The sequence below is a fragment of the Oncorhynchus kisutch genome, linkage group LG27 (genome assembly GCF_002021735.2).
Source record: "Oncorhynchus kisutch isolate 150728-3 linkage group LG27, Okis_V2, whole genome shotgun sequence".
Lineage (NCBI taxonomy): Eukaryota > Metazoa > Chordata > Actinopteri > Salmoniformes > Salmonidae > Oncorhynchus > Oncorhynchus kisutch.
Window position 1 is genome coordinate 3,747,475 of NC_034200.2, and position 21,926 is coordinate 3,769,400.

The following is a 21,926-nucleotide window of genomic DNA, read 5'->3' on the forward strand; positions in this document are numbered from 1 at the left end:
CATCTCTCTCTCTCTCTCTCTCTCTCTCTTCTCTCTCTCTCTCTCTCTGTCTTCATCACATCTCTCTCTCTCTCTCTCTCTCTCTCTCTCTCTCTCTCTTCTCTCTCTCTCTCTGTCTTCATCACCATCTCTCTCTCTGTCTTCATCACCATCTCTCTCTCTCTCTTCTCTCTCTCTCTCTCTCTCTCTGTCTTCATCACCATCTCTCTCTCTCTCTCTCTCTCTCTCTCTCTCTCTCTCTCTCTCTCTGTCTTCATCACCCTCTCTCTCTCTCTCTCTCTCTCTCTCTCTCTCTCTGTCTTCAATCACCATCTCTCTCTCTTCTCTCCTCTCTCTCTCTCTCTCCTCTCTCTCTCTGCTGTCTTCATCCCCTCTCTCTCTCTCTCTCTCTCTCTCTCTCTCTCTCTCTGTCTTCATCACCATCTCTCTCTCCTCTCTCTCTCTCTCTCTCTCTCTCTCTCTCTCTCTGTCTTCATCACCATCTCTCTCTCTCTCTCTCTCTCTCTCTCTCTCTCTCTGTCTTCATCACCATCTCTCTCTCTCTCTCTCTGTCTTCATCACCATCTCTCTGTCTCTGTCTTCATCACCATCTCTCGCACAACATTACAAAGTTGGTTACACTTGCTTTTTAACACAAATCCAGTACGTAGGTTGATTGAGCTGCATTGATTGAGTGCATTTAGCATCTGTCTTCATGGACAGCTCCCTGCTGTCAGTGAAGACACACACACACGCACACAATAACACACACACACACACGCACACAATAACACACACACATGCACACAATAACACACACAATAACACACACACTGCATGAAGGTCTTCCACTGATAAATGAAATGTTTATAGTTCCATTGCAGTGGTATAGCTCCACAGGGGGCTCTATACCACTGTGCCTTTGTATCTCTCTCAGGTACGCAGCGCCTGAGTAAAGCACACCAGGGTGTATTGCACATAAGTCATGTGGAAGCACTGTGCTCAGTTATGCTACATTTGAGCTACATAGCAATACTTATTTGATAAGTATGTTGAATATATATATATATATTTCTATGATCAATATGGTATTGTATCTGTAGGCATTGTGTAATGTGATAACGCTGTCATTAGGCTACTGCTCCTCAGTAATGATATGAAGCATTATAATGCTTCATGACCTCAGAGTCATTGAGATTACTGTGTCTCTGTCTATGGCACGCAGCAGGCCAAATCTTAGCCTTTCATTAGAACCTCGTGAGCTCGGTGACAAGAGGATGTTGCAGTAGGTTAGTCAGTGGTCCCATTCCCTTCCCCTGCGTAAGATGTAAGGAGACAGAGTGAGAGGGTTCGGGTTTTTGTTTGGGTAGAAATAATAATAATCCATTTTATTTGTAGAGACATATGGTTGTATAGACCAACAGTAAGGTAAATATAGTAGTCCCATTCACTCCCCCCACTTAAAATGTGAGGACATGGGAGACAGAAAGAGGGGTATGGACGGCTGGTAAGCCGTTACAGTAGGGTTAGTACAGTATGATTGAGTAGACTTACTGTAGATGGCTTCATCCATCTGTCATGCTTATGTTCTGGGCGGTAACCTCAATATTGTGGGGCTTACCGCAGCATGGTTCCAGGCTATTTGCTCCAATAATCATCAAGCCAATGGAAATCATCACTTACGTGACCCACTTGTGATTGATGCTATTTTAAAGATAAACAATGTTGTGTTTCACTGCCTAGCTCTGCGATGTCTCTTTTTCACACCAGTTTGGCAGTCATTTTGCATCTAAAAAGGTTATTTGGCTGTCCCCATAGGAGAACCCTTTTCGGGTTCCATGTAGAACCCGTTCCATAGAGGGTTCTACGTGGGAACCCAAAAAGATTATACCTGGAACCAAAAAGGGTTCTCCTATGGGGACAGACGGAGAACGTTTTTGGAACCCTTTTTTCTGAGATAGCATCTTTTTGTAGTTATAATTGTCTAACTCTCTCTCTTTGTCCTGAACCTTAATTATTGTTCTTATCTTGCCTCTCTCCTTCTCTCCTCTTTTCTCTCACAAATCGTATATATAAATAGTGTGTAAATAGTATTTTTCTCTTGGTGTCTTTCCTATACATAATTATTTGATTTCTTAATATTTTATTTAATGTAGTATCTTGTTATGTTGTTATTTGTATATAACTGCTCTGTACTTTGTCATGTATTTGTATGTTTCATGTGGACACCAGGAAGAGTAGCTGTTACATGTGCAGTAGCTAATGGGGATCCTATTAAACCAAACTCTCCCTCCATCATATCAGAAGCATTGTACATTTTTTCATTCTCTAATTCCTCCCTGATTCCTCTACTCACCTCTCCTTTCGTCTCAGCCTGGTCTCAGAGCCATACGAAACTTACTCTCCGTATTTCTCTGATTCCTCCCTGATTCCTCTACTCACCTCTCCTTTCGTCTCAGCCTGGTCTCAGAGCCATACGAAACTTACTGTCCGTATTTCTCTGATTCCTCCCTGATTCCTCTACTCACCTCTCCTTTCGTCTCAGCCTGGTCTCAGAGCCATACGAAACTTACTGTCCGTATTTCTCTGATTCCTCCCTGATTCCTCTACTCACCTCTCCTTTCGTCTCAGCCTGGTCTCAGAGCCATACGAAACTTACTCTCCGTATTTCTCTGATTCCTCCCTGATTCCTCTACTCACCTCTCCTTTCGTCTCAGCCTGGTCTCAGAGCCATACGAAACTTACTCTCCGTATTTCTCTGATTCCTCCCTGATTCCTCTACTCACCTCTCCTTTCCTCTCAGCCTGGTCTCAGAGCCATACGAAACTTACTCTCCGTATTTCTCTGATTCCTCCCTGATTCCTCTACTCACCTCTCCTTTCCTCTCAGCCTGGTCCATGTTCGAGTCACGTTGGGAACAACTGTAGCATTTTAGCTAACCCCTTCCCCTAACCCTTATTCTAAACTTAACCCAATTCACCTCACCTTTGTCCTTTTAGTTCCCCCAACTTTTCAAGTGAATGATCGTAACCTTTGTTGTTAGTTCACCTCACCACCAACGTAAATTCTCCATTGTTGTTACAATGCAACAAACAAGCTGGTCTCAGAGAAAGACATATAATACTATACGTCCTCCACATATGATAACTTACATCACCCAATTCATATGCTATGTATAGTACTATATATCCTCTAATTCATATGCTATGTATAGTACTATATATCCTCTAATTCATATGCTATGTATAGTACTATATATCCTCTAATTCATATGCTATGTATAGTACTATATATCCTCTAATTCATATGCTATGTATAGTACTATATATCCTCTAATTCATATGATATGTATAGTACTATATATCCTCTAATTCATATGCTATGTATAGTACTATATATCCTCTAATTCATATGCTATGTATAGTACTATATATCCTCTAATTCATATGAGATGTATAGTACTATATATCCTCTAATTCATATGAGATGTATAGTACTATATATCCTCTAATTCATATGATATGTATAGTACTATATATCCTCTAATTCATATGATATGTATAGTACTATATATCCTCTAATTCATATGATATTGTATGGCCAGGTAAGATGTATAGTACTATATATCCTCTAATTCGTATGCTATGTATAGTACTATATATCCTCTAATTCATATGCTATGTATAGTACTATATATCCTCTAATTCATATGCTATGTATAGTACTATATATCCTCTAATTCATATGCTATGTATAGTACTATATATCCTCTAATTCATATGAGATGTATAGTACTATATATCCTCTAATTCGTATGATATGTATAGTACTATATATCCTCTAATTCATATGCTATTGTATGACCAGGTAAGATGTATAGTACTATATATCCTCTAATTCATATGCTATTGTATGGCCAGGTAAGATGTATAGTACTATATATCCTCTAATTCATATGCTATGTATAGTACTATATATCCTCTAATTCATATGCTATGTATAGTACTATATATCCTCTAATTCATATGCTATTGTATGGCCAGGTAAGATGTATAGTACTATATATCCTCTAATTCATATGCTATGTATAGTACTATATATCCTCTAATTCATATGCTATGTATAGTACTATATATCCTCTAATTCATATGATATTGTATGGCCAGGTAAGATGTATAGTACTATATATCCTCTAATTCGTATGCTATTGTATGGCCAGGTAAGATGTATAGTACTATATATTCTAATTCGTATGCTATTGTATGGCCAGGTAAGATGTATAGTACTATATATCCTCTAATTCGTATGCTATGTATAGTACTATATATCCTCTAATTCATATGATATGTATAGTACTATATATCCTCTAATTCATATGCTATGTATAGTACTATATATCCTCTAATTCATATGCTATGTATAGTACTATATATCCTCTAATTCATATGCTATGTATAGTACTATATATCCTCTAATTCATATGCTATGTATAGTACTATATATCCTCTAATTCATATGATATTGTATGGCCAGGTAAGATGTATAGTACTATATATCCTCTAATTCATATGCTATGTATAGTACTATATATCCTCTAATTCATATGCTATGTATAGTACTATATATTCTAATTCATATGCTATGTATAGTACTATATATCCTCTAATTCATATGCTATGTATAGTACTATATATCCTCTAATTCATATGCTATGTATAGTACTATATATCCTCTAATTCATATGCTATGTATAGTACTATATATCCTCTAATTCATATGATATGTATAGTACTATATATCCTCTAATTCATATGCTATGTATAGTACTATATATCCTCTAATTCATATGATATTGTATGGTCAGGTAAGATGTATAGTACTATATATCCTCTAATTCATATGCTATGTATAGTACTATATATCCTCTAATTCATATGCTATGTATAGTACTATATATCCTCTAATTCGTATGATATGTATAGTACTATATATCCTCTAATTCATATGATATTGTATGGTCAGGTAAGATGTATAGTACTATATATCCTCTAATTCATATGCTATGTATAGTACTATATATCCTCTAATTCATATGCTATGTATAGTACTATATATCCTCTAATTCATATGATATTGTATGGTCAGGTAAGATGTATAGTACTATATATCCTCTAATTCATATGCTATGTATAGTACTATATATCCTCTAATTCATATGCTATGTATAGTACTATATATCCTCTAATTCATATGCTATGTATAGTACTATATATCCTCTAATTCATATGATATTGTATGGTCAGGTAAGATGTATAGTACTATATATCCTCTAATTCATATGAGATGTATAGTACTATATATCCTCTAATTCATATGCTATGTATAGTACTATATATCCTCTAATTCATATGATATTGTATGGTCAGGTAAGATGTATAGTACTATATATCCTCTAATTCGTATGCTATGTATAGTACTATATATCCTCTAATTCGTATGATATGTATAGTACTATATATCCTCTAATTCATATGCTATGTATAGTACTATATATCCTCTAATTCGTATGATATGTATAGTACTATATATCCTCTAATTCATATGATATTGTATGGCCAGGTAAGATGTATAGTACTATATATTCTAATTCGTATGCTATTGTATGGCCAGGTAAGATGTATAGTACTATATATTCTAATTCATATGATATTGTATGGTCAGGTAAGATGTATAGTACTATATATCCTCTAATTCGTATGCTATTGTATGGCCAGGTAAGATGTATAGTACTATATATCCTCTAATTCGTATGATATGTATAGTACTATATATCCTCTAATTCATATGATATTGTATGGCCAGGTAAGATGTATAGTACTATATTCGTATATGCTATTGGAAGACCGCTATTCCATTTATAATTGAACCTAACCTAACGTAACATCATACTAAATGGAATGTCACAGAATAATACACATTTCCCTGAGACCACGTTGCTCCTTTCAGAGCCTCTCTCTTCTCATGATTCCCACCAGCAGCATTTCATGAGTCATTAGCTGTTTTGAGTGTGTTTATTCACCAGACTTATTCGACACACAAGTGTAAAGTGTGTGTGTCACTAGTCAAACACACAGATCAAAATACCTGGGGGGGTAGCAGGAAGAGAATAATGCCTAATTCAGCTCCATTACCTTTCCTGGTGTTCAGATCTTCAGATGAGGATTTGGGTTTGGCGGGTGGAGGGGAGCGGAGTTGTAGTCGGGTAGCTACTTCTGATAATGTCTTAAGTAATTACTGTGCAATTCTTTGTCTACTTCCTATTTCCTAGACAAATGTGCCCATGACTTATGTTTTTCTGTTGCTGACTCATTTAGTCTTTCCTGTTATTATGTCACAATGCCATGCTGAGCCTATAGGGATACAGAATGATGTTCTCACAGATGATTAAATATTACCTAGCACATTACCTTCTCAAAATGATGGCACAAACAATGTTCTGCTCCTAGAAGTATAGCAATTAAAACCCATCCTCAATGTCAAAGCGCAAGACCACCTATGAGGTACAGCCCCAGTCCACACCGTATCATAGCAATGCGAATAACATTATGCCAGGTTACCACCTGTGTCAGCCTGTCCATTTTCAAAGAGCTTTTAAATTTCAAATTGGCAGTTCGATTTGGCATTATTTGACTAGTTGGTTTGAAAGTGGCCCTCGCCTCTCCTCTCTACCCCTCACTTAGTCTGTCCATCATTTGGAGCCCTCCGCCACTCTGAAGAGGTAATTGTTTTTGTAAGACATGATTAAGGAAAGAGAGAAGTCATTTTCAGCTGCCAGGTCCCCAGCGAGAGTAAAAAAACATGACGCAACGTCTGACAGTTTTGCTTTATGACACGGTTTCTCTTTATAAAACAATGCTATGCTCTATAAAAGCCAAACACTTACACAGGCACACACACACACACACACACACCCACACACACACACACACCCACACACACACACACACCCACACACAGTCATCATGACTGAACATTCCATTGTCGTCCTCTTTGTTTCTCTTCTTTCATCTCTTCCTAGATTGACATGTAATGAAATATCAAGGGAAGTCTGTTGCGTCAACCGGGGCCTGCAATCTTTTTCCCAGGTTGTTGTTGTCAATGAAAGTGTGTCCTCTTAATTAACTCATGAAACACTATTGAACAGTTACTGACCTCCTTTTCCCAGGAGGCATTGAGACTTGCAGTGCCTTCCCAAAGTATTCATACCCCTTGACTTATACCCCTTGATATTCCAAATGTTGTTGTTACAGCCTGATACATCATCCCATCTGGTTTGGGCTTAGTGGGACTATCATTTGTTTTCCAAGAGGACAATGACCCACCACACCTCCAGGCTGTGTAAAGGCTATTAGACCAAGAAGGAGAGTGATGCATCAGATGACCTGGCCTCCACAATCACCTGACCACAACCAAATTGAGATGGTTTGGAATGAGTTGGACCGCAGGGTAAACGAAAAGCAGCCAACAAGTGCTCAGCATTTGTGGGAACTCCTTCAAGAATGTTGGAAAAGCCTTCCGGGTGAAGCTGTTTGAGAGAATGCCAAGAGTGTGTAAAACTGTCATCAAGGCAAAAGGTGATTATTTGAAGAATCTGAAATATAAAATATATGTTACATTTGTGTTTTCATTGTGTTTTAATTTGTGTTAGTTTTTTGGTTACTACATGATTCCATATGTGTTATTTCATAGTTCTGATGTCTTCACTATTATTCTACAGTGTAGAAAATAGTCAAATTAAGAAAAACTCTTGAATGAGTAAGTGTTCTAAAACTTTTCACTGGTACTGTATGTATTCACACCCCTGTGTCAATACATGTTAGAATCACCTTTGGTAGCTGTGAGTCATTCTGGGCAAGTCTCTAAAAGCTTTGCATACCTGGATTGCACACTGCACATTATCCTTAAAAAAAAATATTTAAGCGCTGTCAAGTTGGTTGTTGCTCATTGCTAGACAGACGTTCAGAAAGTATTCAGACCCCTTAACTTTTTCCACATTTTTCTAAATTACAGCTTTATTCTAAAATTGATTATATTGTTTTTTCCCCTCATCAATCTACACACAATACCCCATAATGACAAAGCAAAAACAGTTTTTTAGAAACTTTTGCAAATGAATAAAAAATAAAAAATAATAATAAATAAATAAAATATCACATTTACATAAGTATTCAGGCTCTTTACTCAGTACTTTGTTGAAGCACCTTTGGCAGTGAATACAGCCTCGAGTCTTCTTGGGTATGATGCTACAAGCTTGGCACACCTGTATTTGGGGAGTTTCTCCCATTCTGCTCTGCAGATCCACTCAGACTTTGAGGTTGGATGGGGAACGTTACTGCACAGCTATTTTCAGGTCTCTCCAGAGATGTTCGATCGGGTTCAAATCCGGGCTCTGGCTGGGCCACTCAAGGACATTCAGAGACTTGTCCCGAAGCCAATCCTGCGTTGTCTTGGCCAATTGCTTAGGGTCGTTGTCCTATTGGAAGGTAAACCTTCACCCCAGTCTGAGGTCCTGACACCACCATGCTTCACGGTAGGGATGGTGCCAGGGTTCCTCCAGACATGACGCTTTGCAGTCAGGCTAAAGAGTTCAATCGTGGTTTCATCAGACCAGAGAATATTGTTTCTCATGGTCTGAGAGTCATTTACAGTGCCTTGCGAAAGTATTCGGCCCCCTTGAACTTTGCGACCTTTTGCCACATTTCAGGCTTCAAACATAAAGATATAAAACTGTATTTTTTTGTGAAGAATCAACAACAAGTGGGACACAATCATGAAGTGGAACGACATTTATTGGATAATTCAAACTTTTTTAACAAATCCAAAACTGAAAAATTGGGCGTGCAAAATTATTTAGCCCCTTTACTTTCAGTGCAGCAAACTCTCTCCAGAAGTTCAGTGAGGATCTCTGAATGATCCAATGTTGACCTAAATGACTAATGACGATAAATACAATCCACCTGTGTGTAATCAAGTCTCCGTATAAATGCACCTGCACTGTGATAGTCTCAGAAGTCCGTTAAAAGCGCAGAGAGCATCATGAAGAACAAGGAACACACCATGCAGGTCCGAGATACTGTTGTGAAGAAGTTTAAAGCCGGATTTGGATACAAAAAGATTTCCCAAGCTTTAAACATCCCAAGGAGCACTGTGCAAGCGATAATATTGAAATGGAAGGAGTATCAGACCACTGCAAATCTACCAAGACCTGGCCGTCCCTCAACTTTCAGCTCATACAAGCAGAAGACTGATCAGAGATGCAGCCAAGAGGCCCATGATCACTCTGGATGAACTGCAGAGATCTACAGCTGAGGTGGGAGACTCTGTCCATAGGACAACAATCATATATTGCATATTGCACAAATCTGGCCTTTATGGAAGAGTGGCAAGAAGAAAGCCATTTCTTAAAGATATCCATAAAAAGTGTTGTTTAAAGTTTGCCTCAAGCCACCTGAGAGACACACCAAATCTGGTCAGATGAAACCAAAATTGAACTTTTTGGCAACAATGCAAAACGTTATGTTTGGCGTAAAAGCAACACAGCTCATCACCCTGAACACACCATCCCCACTGTCAAACGTGGTGGTGGCATCATCATGGTTTGGGCCTGCTTTTCTTCAGCAGGGACAGGGAAGATGGTTAAAATTGATGGGAAGATGGAAGGAGCCAAATACAGGACCATTCTGGAAGAAAACCTGATGGAGTCTGCAAAAGACCTGAGACTGGGACGGAGATTTGTCTTCCAACAAGACAATGATCCAAAACATAAAGCAAAATCTACAATGGAATGGTTCAAAAATAAACATATCCAGGTGTTAGAATGGCCAAGTCAAAGTCCAGACCTGAATCCAATTGAGAATCTGTGGAAAGAACTGAAAACTGCTGTTCACAAATGCTCTCCATCCAACCTCACTGAGCTCGAGCTGTTTTGCAAGGAGGAATGGGAAAAAATATCAGTCTCTCGATGTGCAAAACTGATAGAGACATACCCCAAGCGACTTACAGCTGTAATCGCAGCAAAAGGTGGCGCTACAAAGTATTAACTTAAGGGGGCTGAATAATTTTGCACGCCCAATTTTTCAGTTTTTGATTTGTTAAAAAAGTTTGAAATATCCAATAAATGTAAATATTCCACTTCATGATTGTGTCCCACTTGTTGTTGATTCTTCACAAAAAAATACAGTTTTATATCTTTATGTTTGAAGCCTGAAATGTGGCAAAAGGTCTCAAGGGGGCCGAATACTTGCGCAAGGCACTGTAGGTGCCTTTTGGCAAACTCCAAGTGGACTGTCATGTGCCTTTTACTGGGGAGTGGCTTCTGTCTGGCTACTCTACCATAATGGCCTGATTGATGGAGTGCTGCAGAGATGGTAGTCCTTCTGGAAGATTCTCCCATCTCCACAGTGGAACTCTAGAGCGCTGTCCGAGTGACCATCGGGTTCTTGGTCACCTCCCTGACCAATGCCCTTCTCCCCCGATTGCTCAGTTTGGCTGGGCGGCCAGCTCTAGGAAGAGTCTCGGTGGTTCCAAACTTCCATTTAAGAATGATGAAAGCCACTGTGTTCTTTGGGACCTTCAATGTTGCAGACATTTTTTGGTACCCTTACCTAGATCTGTGCCTCGACACGATCCTGTCTCGGAGCTCTACGGACAATTCCTTCGACCTCATGGCTTGGTTTTTGCTCTGACATGCACTGTCAACTGTGGGACCTTATATAGACAGGTGTGTGCCTTTCCAAATCATGTCCAATCAATTGAATTTACCACAGGTGGACTCCAATCAAGTTGTAGAAACATCTATGGAAACATTGATCAGTTTTGAGTCTCATAGCAAAGTGTCTGAATACTTATATAAATACAATATTTCAGTTTTTTATTTTAATACATTTGCAAAACATATTTTTGTTTCGTCATTATGGGGTATTTTATGTAAATTGATGAGAAAAAAAATATTTGACACATTTTTGAAGAAGGCTGTAAGGTGACAACATTTTTTTTTAAAGAAAGGGATCAAAATACTTTCTGAATGCACTGTAAGTCAAAACTGTAATTTGGCCAGTCAGGAACATTCAATGTTGTCTTGATAAGCAACTCCAGTGTATATTTGACCTTGTGTTTTAGGTTCTCTGAAAGGTGAACATTTCACCCAGTGTCTGTTGAAAAGCTAAAAGCTAAACCAGGTTTTCCTCTAGGATTTTAGCTCCATTCCATTTATTTTTACCCCCCCCCCCCCCAAAAAAAACCAACAACAACAACCTAGTCCTTGCCGATGAGAAGCATACCCATAACATGATGCAGCCACCACCATGCTTGAAAATATGAAGCGTGGTACTCAGTGACGTGCTGTGTTGGATTTTCCCCAAATATAACGCTTTGCATTCTGGATATAAAGTTAATTCTTTTCCACATTTTTTACAGTTTTACTTTAGCGCTTTATTGCAAACAGGATTGTTTTGGAATATTCTGGCTTCCTTCTTTTCACTCTGTCATTTGTAAGTATTGTGGAGTAACTACAATGTTGTTGATCCGTCCTCAGTTTTCTCCTATCACAGCCATTCAACTCTGTAACTGTTTTAAAGTCACCATTGGCCTCATAGTGAAATCCCTGAGCAGTTTCCTTCCTCTCCAGCAACTGAGTTAGGAAGGACGCCTGTATCTTTTTAGTGTCAAGGTGTGCTGATACACCATCCAAAGTGTAATTAATAATTTCACCATGCTCAAATGGATACTCAGTGTATGTTTATTTGTGAGGCATTGGGAAAACTTTCCTGGTCTTTGTGATTGAATCTGTGTTTGAAATTCACTGCTCTACTGAGGGACCATACTGATAATTGTATGTGTAGGATGAGGGGTAGATGTGTAGATGAGGTAGTCATTCAAAAATCATGTTAAACACACTGTTATTGCACACAGAGTGAGTCCGTGCAACTTATTATGTGACTTGTTAAGCACATTTTTACTCCTGAACTTATTTAGGCTTTCCATAACAAAGGGGTTGAATACTTATTGACTCAAGACATTTCGGCTTTTAATTTTTTATTCTTTTGTAAAAAAAAAACAAAAAAAACACATACTTCCACTTTGACATTAATGGGGTATTGACATTAATGGGGTATAGACATTATGGGTATTGACATTAATGGGGTATTGACATTAATGGGGTATTGACATTAATGGGGTATTGACATTAATGGAGTATTGACATTAATGGGGTATTGACATTAATGGGGTATTGACATTATGGGGTATTGACATTAATGGGGTATTGACATTAATGGGGTATTGACATTAATGGGGTATTGACATTAATGGGGTATTGACATTAATGGGGTATTGACATTAATGGGGTATTGACATTAATGGGGTATTGACATTATGGGGTATTGACATTAATGGGGTATTGACATTAATGGGGTATTGACATTAATGGGGTATTGACATTATGGGGTATTGACATTAATGGGGTATTGACATTAATGGGGTATTGACATTATGGGCTATTGACATTATGGGGTATTGCGTGTAGGCCAGTCACACAAAATCTCAATTGAATCCATTTTCAATTCAGGCTGTAACACAAGAAAAAGTGGAAAAAGGGGTGTGAATACTTTCTGAAGGCCGTGTAGGTCCTCTGCCAGTAGAAGGAGACTAGAGCGATATTCCATCCACGGCCAGGTAGAGGGGACAGAACATACAGAGTTTGTTATGTGTTGTATGTGTGACGTGTGTCAGCATGGCATGTGTGCGCACGTTTCTTTTATTGCCTCCTCTGGGAAAGAGCATAATTTGTGTGTGTTTGTGTGTGTCACTGAGACAGATGAAGTGCTCTCAGGTGCCTGTGTATCATGAATCCAGACCGGAGCAGCTAGTGGGTTGATTAACTGAAGGGACTGAACGGCCCTCAGTCACTGCTGACTCTATTTATGTGAGTCTGAGCTGAGTTGGAAGGCGTATACTGTAGAGATACACACACACACACACACACACACACACAAGCCTGCTCATATCTGTGGTAATGAGAGCGGGCCGGGGAGAGAGCTCATGCCCACTAGATGTATGCGATCGTAGGGAGTAATTTAGAGGTGTCCCCCTTCCTTACACAAACATGGGGTGGAAAGATGGATGGATCAATTCTGTGTATTTCACTGGTTTTCAATTTCTCTTGTGGCGCATAGCAGTTTCATCCTTCGATTTCCATTTAGGTTTGGAAGTGCCGGAAATCCTCCTTAGCAAGCTTTAAGGGAGAATCCCACTGAAAGACTTGGTGGAATGCTTTGAGGCAGGGGAGGGGGGGGATAGGCTTCCTTTCCCGCTGAAGTCATGATAGCTAAGTTCTGCACTGATGGACAGCAGCTCAACACAGAGCAAGACTGTATCTCCCTTCTCCCAGACCTGTCTATCACAGTGGTGGTTGCCTGGTTGGATCTCTACTGTGTGCTCTGTCGGCCCTCTTTGAATGTCTTGTAGTCAGCCCATACATTCAGAATGGACAGCCCCATTCGCCGACACAGTCTAGAGCCTCCTTGAGTTCTTTTCTCCGACTAAGACAACTCTGGTTGTGAAATAAGGGAAGACGTGCAGAAAGGAGTCTTAGAAGAAGGCATCAACGACATCCAATGGCTGTAGTGAATAGGGTGAGGCTGGTTAGTATACAGTGCCTTGCGAAAGTATTCGGCCCCCTTGAACTTTGCGACCTTTTGCCACATTTCATGCTTCAAACATAAAGATATAAAACTGTATTTTTTTGTGAAGAATCAACAACAAGTGGGACACAATCATGAAGTGGAACGACATTTATTGGATATTTCAAACGTTTTTAACAAATCAAAAACTGAAAAATTGGGCGTGTAAAATTATTCAGCCCCCTTAAGTTAATACTTTGTAGCGCCACCTTTTGCTGCGATTACAGCTGTAAGTCGCTTGGGGTATGTCTCTATCAGTTTTGCACATCGAGAGACTGACATTTTTTCCCATTCCTCCTTGCAAAACAGCTCGAGCTCAGTGAGGTTGGATGGAGAGCAATTGTGAACAGCAGTTTTCAGTTCTTTCCACAGATTCTCGATTGGATTCAGGTCTGGATTTTGACTTGGCCATTCTAACACCTGGATATATTTATTTCTGAACCATTCCATTGTAGATTTTGCTTTATGTTTTGGATCATTGTCTTGTTGGAAGACAAATCTCCGTCCCAGTCTCAGGTCTTTTGCAGACTCCATCAGGTTTTCTTCCAGAATGGTCCTGTATTTGGCTCCATCCATCTTCCCATACATTTTAACCATCTTCCCTGTCCCTGCTGAAGAAAAGCAGGCCCAAACCATGATGCTGCCACCACCATGTTTGACAGTGGGGATGGTGTGTTCAGGGTGATGAGCTGTGTTGCTTTTATGCCAAACATAACGTTTTGCATTGTTGCCAAAAAGTTCAATTTTGGTTTCATCTGACCAGAGCACCTTCTTCCACATGTTTGGTGTGTCTCCCAGGTGGCTTGTGGCAAACTTTAAACGACACTTTTATGGATATCTTTAAGAAATGGCTTTCTTCTTGCCACCCTTCCATAAAGGCCAGATTTGTGCAATATACGACTGATTGTTGTCCTATGGACAGAGTCTCCCACCTCAGCTGTAGATCTCTGCAGTTCATTCAGAGTGATCATGGGCCTCTTGACTGCATCTCTGATCAGTCTTCTCCTTGTATGAGCTGAAAGTTTAGAGGGACTGCCAGGTCTTGGTAGATTTGCAGTGGTCTGATACTCCTTCCATTTCAATATTATCGCTTGCACAGTGCTCCTTGGGATGTTTAAAGCTTGGGAAATCTTTTTGTATCCAAATCCGGCTTTAAACTTCTTCACAACAGTATCTCGGACCTGCCTGGTGTGTTCCTTGTTCTTCATGATGCTCTCTGCGCTTTTAATGGACCTCTGAGACTATCACAGTGCAGGTGCATTTATACGGAGACTTGATTACACACAGGTGGATTGTATTTATCATCATTAGTCATTTAGGTCAACATTGGATCATTCAGAGATCCTCACTGAACTTCTGGAGAGAGTTTGCTGCACTGAAAGTAAAGGGGCTGAATAATTTTGCACGCCCAATTTTTCAGTTTTTGATTTGTTAAAAAAGTTTGAAATATCCAATAAATGTCGTTCCACTTCATGATTGTGTCCCGCTTGTTGTTGATTCTTCACAAAAAAATACAGTTTTATATCTTTGTTTGAAGCCTGAAATGTGGCAAAAGGTCGCAAAGTTCAAGGGGGCCGAATACTTTCGCAAGGCACTGTACACCTGGAGTTGCCCTGGTACATGCAAAACCGTCTGAACACAGGATTTCCCGGTTGCCAGTTCTTCGCACAAATCATTTGATCTTTACGTAGCTTGTCTATACACCCTTTGAATGCTCGACTGATTTTCCTCATCCTATGGACATGTCCTCTAAGCCATTTAAATTCAGGGCTGGTTGTAATTGCAAGCGTGGTTGTACAGTAGGCGAAGAGGCGACGCATTTTCAGGAATGGGAGAAAGATGGAATAAAACGTTATTGTCAGTTTGCACAGTTTCCTCCTATACCACAAAGATACCAAACCCACATTCCATTTCTTTGAATGCTCCATCCCCCTCGGCCATTCTTAGATGCTCTACTGTCAATGTTACTTCTGTCTTGTCTTTCTGTGTTGACTGAGAGGGGTTGGGCTCGCAGCCAGGCTCTCTGCACGACTCCCTCTCTGCCAGAGGCTCATTCCTCATGTGGTTCAGGATTTCCAACATGGAGAATAGGTCAAAGGTCGCCATGTCTGCGCACATTGAAAGTGATCTAGCAGCTCAACAGGGCTTAGCGCAAAGATTCCGTCCTCTTGCATAATACAATAGAAGAATGGAGACAAAATAAGCTTTTAATATTTATGCAGCTCACTCTTTGGTGAGGGGATGCAACACGAGGTACACAAACAGGACAGGACACACGGAACACACGCAGTGTACGTGCTCATAGCCCATTGACCTACAGAATGTACCTGGGGAGAAGTGGAAGAGAGAGAGTGAGAGATTGACAGACAAATACTACTTTAACCATGCAACGTGAATCTTAATGGTCTCTGTCCCCGTCTATCCCCCCCTCTCTCTCTCGCCTTCTCTTTCCATCTACCTATCTCCCCCCCCCCCTCTCTTTGCAGGTCCAGGATGGCCGTGGCTGTGCATGTACCTGCTCGACAGGCTGTCCCGTCTCTGCTGCTGCTTCTGTGTGCTGGCCTAGGTGAGTGCTCTTATCTGTGCTCATCCTTCATTCTGACATGCACATTGGTTTCAGCCCTCAGTTTCTACTCATCCTTCATTCTGACATGCACACTGGTTTCAGCCCTCAGTTTCTGCTCATCCTTCATTCTGACACACTGGTATCAGCCCTCAGTTTCTGGGAAGCTGGTGGACAACACATCATCAACACGAGGTGCTGCTGGAAATCCCAGGCACATTTTTGGAAAATAGAAGCCGAAAATGTGGCCCGAGCGAACAAGTTTCGGATCAGTAGTAATGTTGACTGCTACTACTTTTTGATTGTGTAGTTTGAATGTTGTAACGGAGAAACACGATGTGGATGTTTGCAGACAGGCTCTGTGGGAGTGTGCTGGAACTGTTCCAGACCCATTGATGGTAATTTAGTTGACCGTCTGTTCAATTACACTGCGTCAAATTGTCCTGTGCTGGAGCAACGAAGACAGGAAGTCTATCTTAGCATGTGGTTAAAACCTGTGATGTTACAGGAACCACAAACTGACTGTGTCCCAATAGGCTTAGATACAGATGTAGGATCTTCATTTGACCCAGTTTGCTACAGCAGAAGAATAATCATTCAGCAACAGGAAATGGTAATTATTATGGGATTCTTTTTTTGTAGGGGTTGATACATTTTTTGATTCATCAAATCTTACATTAAAGTGGAAATTACAAACTTTCGAAGCCTTTCAGAACCTCTAATACACTACAGGTTTGCATTTCCTGCCAGGAAAAGTGTAAGCAACAAAAGAGTGATCAAATTAAGATCCTACATCTGTAGTTACCATCCTTTCCTCGTTTCGTCTCCGTCATGGTCTACATTATTTGAAAGAACTTAATGGGATTTGGCTCAAAAGCAGATACTGTAATGTCATTGAGTGTGAGAGAGAGTGTGTGTGTGTGTGTGTGTGTGTGCGTGCGTGCGTGTCTGGTACACACGTGCATGTACGTGTGTGTTATTGCTCTCTGTTGCTCAGATGGACGAAGGGTCTCAGAGGCCACTCACAGGTTACGGTATAACACTCTCCTACCTAACCTTCCCCCACACACCACACACCACACAACCTATCTGGACACTATCCTCCAGCTGCTGTTGCCATGGATATCCCAGCTAATAGATGGATGGCTGGGGGATGGAAAGGCATGCATTTGCTGGGAGAGAATGCCTCGAGGTCTTTGACTCTGCTGGGCTTTGATGTGTGTGTGATTGTATATCTATCACTTATTGACATGAAGCTGAGGAACCATCCTATTTGACGAGCCCGGCAGAAGTGAAGACAGCTATGCAGTAGCAGAACAGACACGACTGAATAACGTGCTTCTCTCTCATATCACTGTCAGGGCTCCTGTATGTCAACGCTGCACTGCATGAAACTTGTCAACCATTAGTAATAGGCAGGGACCAGAATGAGACGAATGATAGGAACAATACATCCTTGATTGACACTTCGTAAGGCCTAATACTGGCAAGATCTACACACGGTTTGCCACTCTGACGAGCATACAATAGTAGAGCGGCTTCTGTTGATGACAGTAAAAGTCCTCCGTGTCATCTCCCCCCTTATTTCCATTGTTAGAAAGTCCTCCGTGTCATCTCCCCCCTTATTTCCATTGTTAGAAAGTCCTCCGTGTCATCTCCCCCCTTATTTCCATTGTTAGAAAGTCCTCCGTGTCATCTCCCCCCTTATTTCCATTGTTAGAATGTCCTCCGTGTCATCTCCCCCCTTATTTCCATTGTTAGAAAGTCTTCCGTGTCATCTCCCCCTTATTTCCATTTTTAGAAAGTCCTCCGTGTCATCTCCCCCCTTATTTCCATTGTTAGAAAGTCCTCCGTGTCATCTCCCCCCTTATTTCCATTGTTAGAAAGTCCTCCGTGTCATCTCCCCCTTATTTCCATTTTTAGGAGTCTCCCTGTTTCCTTTTTCTGCTGTCAATTCCATCTGTTTTTCCATTCACAGTTATCTGTGTTCATCTCTCTGTCTGTCTCTCTCTCTCTCTCTCTCTCTCCACGTACCAAACAGTGTTTGTGATTACTTCTGGCTTGGGGATAAAGCTGATTGTTAGAATACTGACATGAGGATTCTCTCTAGGGGTGTTCCACTTGTGAAGACATTCCAATCTAAATGTAGATGGGAGAGCCTTGTAGTTGGCCTTTACCGGTATTCCCATTTCCATGGTTACCCTGAGGCTGTATCTCACTACTGATGCCCACCTGCAGAGTGATGAACCCTGTTCTTTGTGCGGCAAACACCGTCCCGACACTTTTACGTCCAATCAAATCAAAGAGAGGTGAGGGAAAGGAGAAGAGAGGAAAGGGGGGACAGAGAGGTTAGTGGTAGAGAGGGGAGGGGTGAGGGAAAGGAGAAGAGAGGAAAGGAAAGGGGGGACAGAGAGGTTAGTGGTAGAGAGGGGAGGGGTGAGGGAGTGAGGGAAAGGAGAAGAGAGGAAAGGGGGGACAGAGAGGTTAGTGGTGGAGGGGTGAGGGAAAGGAGAAGAGAGGAAAGGGGGGACAGAGAGGTTAGTGGTAGAGAGGGGAGAGAACGAAAGAGGGGGAAAAGAAACAGGGGGATGCGGGACAGAGAAAGAGAGCGAGAGAGGAGAAAGAGAGCGAGAGAGGGAAAGCAGGTGCATGAATGCAGATATGAATGTGATGAAATAAGCATACTGAAATTGGAATTAATTATCTGTCTACCCAGCCAAGTGTCAAGTGTGTGCGTGTGCATGCACGTGTGTGTGTGTGTGTGTGTGTGTGTGTGTGTGTGTGTGTGTGTGTGTGTGTGTGTGTGTGTGTGTGTGTGACTCTACACAGTGCTGTTGTGTCACCTCTACTGGAATGGAGTTTCACCGAGTTGGGTTCCGGAACATTCTCTGAGTGTTACTCTGGTAATGAATCCCAGAGGTCTGGTTAAGTATGGCTCCCTGGAATCTCAGCTCCTCTCATTCCTCTTCTGCTCTCTCAATAGGTAATTGGCTTGGCTCTAATTGACCAAACTGACGGAACTAACCATTACTCCTGTCTGTCTTAGCTTACTTGAGGATCTTACATAGAAATAGACTCACCATTCAAGCCAATGGTGGGTAGATCGGCCCCCATATTGAGTGAACGCATAGGAGTACATTTGATCTCTTCTTCCCTTTTTCCCTCACGACCCTTCCTCTTCTTCCTCTCCATAGGGGTGAGCGAGGCAGCCTCCATAGTGAACATGCATAGAGTCATCCACCCTGCCTCTTCTTCTTCCTCTCCTTAGGGGTGAGCGAGGCAGCCTCCATAGTGAACATGCATAGAGTCATCCACCCTGCCTCTTCTTCTTCCTCTCCATAGGGGTGAGCGAGGCAGCCTCCATAGTGAACATGCATAGAGTCATCCACCCTGCCTCTTCTTCTTCCTCTCCTTAGGGGTGAGCGAGGCAGCCTCCATAGTGAACATGCATAGAGTCACCCACCCTGCCTCTTCTTCTTCCTCTCCATAGGGGTGAGCGAGGCAGCCTCCATAGTGAACATGCATAGAGTCATCCACCCTGCCTCTTCTTCTTCCTCTCCTTAGGGGTGAGCGAGGCAGCCTCCATAGTGAACATGCATAGAGTCATCCACCCTGCCTCTTCTTCTTCCTCTCCTTAGGGGTGAGCGAGGCAGCCTCCATAGTGAACATGCATAGAGTCATCCACCCTGCCTCTTCTTCTTCCTCTCCATAGGGGTGAGCGAGGCAGCCTCCATAGTGAACATGCATAGAGTCATCCACCCTGCCTCTTCTTCTTCCTCTCCTTAGGGGTGAGCGAGGCAGCCTCCATAGTGAACATGCATAGAGTCATCCACCCTGCCTCTTCTTCTTCCTCTCCTTAGGCGTGAGCGAGGCAGCCTCCATAGTGAACATGCATAGAGTCATCCACCCTGCCTCTTCTTCTTCCTCTCCATAGGGGTGAGCGAGGCAGCCTCCATAGTGAACATGCATAGAGTCACCCACTCTGCCTCTTCTTCTTCCTCTCCATAGGGGTGAGCGAGGCAGCCTCCATAGTGAACATGCATAGAGTCATCCACCCTGCCTCTTCTTCTTCCTCTCCTTAGGCGTGAGCGAGGCAGCCTCCATAGTGAACATGCATAGAGTCATCCACCCTGCCTCTTCTTCTTCCTCTCCATAGGGGTGAGCGAGGCAGCCTCCATAGTGAACATGCATAGAGTCATCCACCCTGCCTCTTCTTCTTCCTCTCCATAGGGGTGAGCGAGGCAGCCTCCATAGTGAACATGCATAGAGTCATCCACCCTGCCTCTTCTTCTTCCTCTCCTTAGGCGTGAGCGAGGCAGCCTCCATAGTGAACATGCATAGAGTCATCCACCCTGCCTCTTCTTCTTCCTCTCCATAGGGGTGAGCGAGGCAGCCTCCATAGTGAACATGCATAGAGTCATCCACCCTGCCTCTTCTTCTTCCTCTCCTTAGGGGTGAGCGAGGCAGCCTCCATAGTGAACATGCATAGAGTCATCCACCCTGCCTCTTCTTCTTCCTCTCCTTAGGGGTGAGCGAGGCAGCCTCCATAGTGAACATGCATAGAGTCATCCACCCTGCCTCTTCTTCTTCCTCTCCATAGGGGTGAGCGAGGCAGCCTCCATAGTGAACATGCATAGAGTCATCCACCCTGCCTCTTCTTCTTCCTCTCCTTAGGGGTGAGCGAGGCAGCCTCCATAGTGAACATGCATAGAGTCATCCACCCTGCCTCTTCTTCTTCCTCTCCTTAGGCGTGAGCGAGGCAGCCTCCATAGTGAACATGCATAGAGTCATCCACCCTGCCTCTTCTTCTTCCTCTCCATAGGGGTGAGCGAGGCAGCCTCCATAGTGAACATGCATAGAGTCACCCACCCTGCCTCTTCTTCTTCCTCTCCATAGGGGTGAGCGAGGCAGCCTCCATAGTGAACATGCATAGAGTCACCCACCCTGCCTCTTCTTCTTCCTCTCCATAGGGGTGAGCGAGGCAGCCTCCATAGTGAACATGCATAGAGTCATCCACCCTGCCTCTTCTTCTTCCTCTCCTTAGGCGTGAGCGAGGCAGCCTCCATAGTGAACATGCATAGAGTCATCCACCCTGCCTCTTCTTCTTCCTCTCCATAGGGGTGAGCGAGGCAGCCTCCATAGTGAACATGCATAGAGTCATCCACCCTGCCTCTTCTTCTTCCTCTCCATAGGGGTGAGCGAGGCAGCCTCCATAGTGAACATGCATAGAGTCATCCACCCTGCCTCTTCTTCTTCCTCTCCTTAGGCGTGAGCGAGGCAGCCTCCATAGTGAACATGCATAGAGTCATCCACCCTGCCTCTTCTTCTTCCTCTCCATAGGGGTGAGCGAGGCAGCCTCCATAGTGAACATGCGTAGAGTCATCCACCCTGCCTCTTCTTCTTCCTCTCCATAGGGGTGAGCGAGGCAGCCTCCATAGTGAACATGCGTAGAGTCATCCACCCTACCGTACAGGAGCCACTGGCCGGGTTCGCTCACCTCCCCTGCGTCTTCACCCACGAGCCCAGTGAGCCCAGCCCCTCTAGCCAGCCTCCCCATATCCAGTGGACCCGAACCTGGGTACTGCGTGGAGGAATGGGGGATCCCCTGGAGCAGATGGTTCTCTCAGCCAAAGGTAAAGAAAGTA

At 42.4% G+C, this 21,926-nt stretch overlaps 1 protein-coding gene across 3 annotated transcripts in view; it reads left to right on the forward strand.

Annotated features, from left to right (window-relative positions):
- The window catches only part of LOC109871611 (neurocan core protein), an 80,672-nt gene that overhangs the window by 8,541 nt on the left and 50,205 nt on the right, over window positions 1-21,926 (forward strand). For all 3 annotated transcript variants that reach the window (XM_031807268.1, XM_031807269.1, XM_031807270.1), the window contains exons 2-3: window positions 16,205-16,284; window positions 21,696-21,914. In XM_031807268.1, the coding sequence (XP_031663128.1) occupies window positions 16,212-16,284; window positions 21,696-21,914 (292 nt within the window). In that variant the 5' untranslated portion in view covers window positions 16,205-16,211. The remainder of the gene's footprint in view (window positions 1-16,204; window positions 16,285-21,695; window positions 21,915-21,926) is intronic.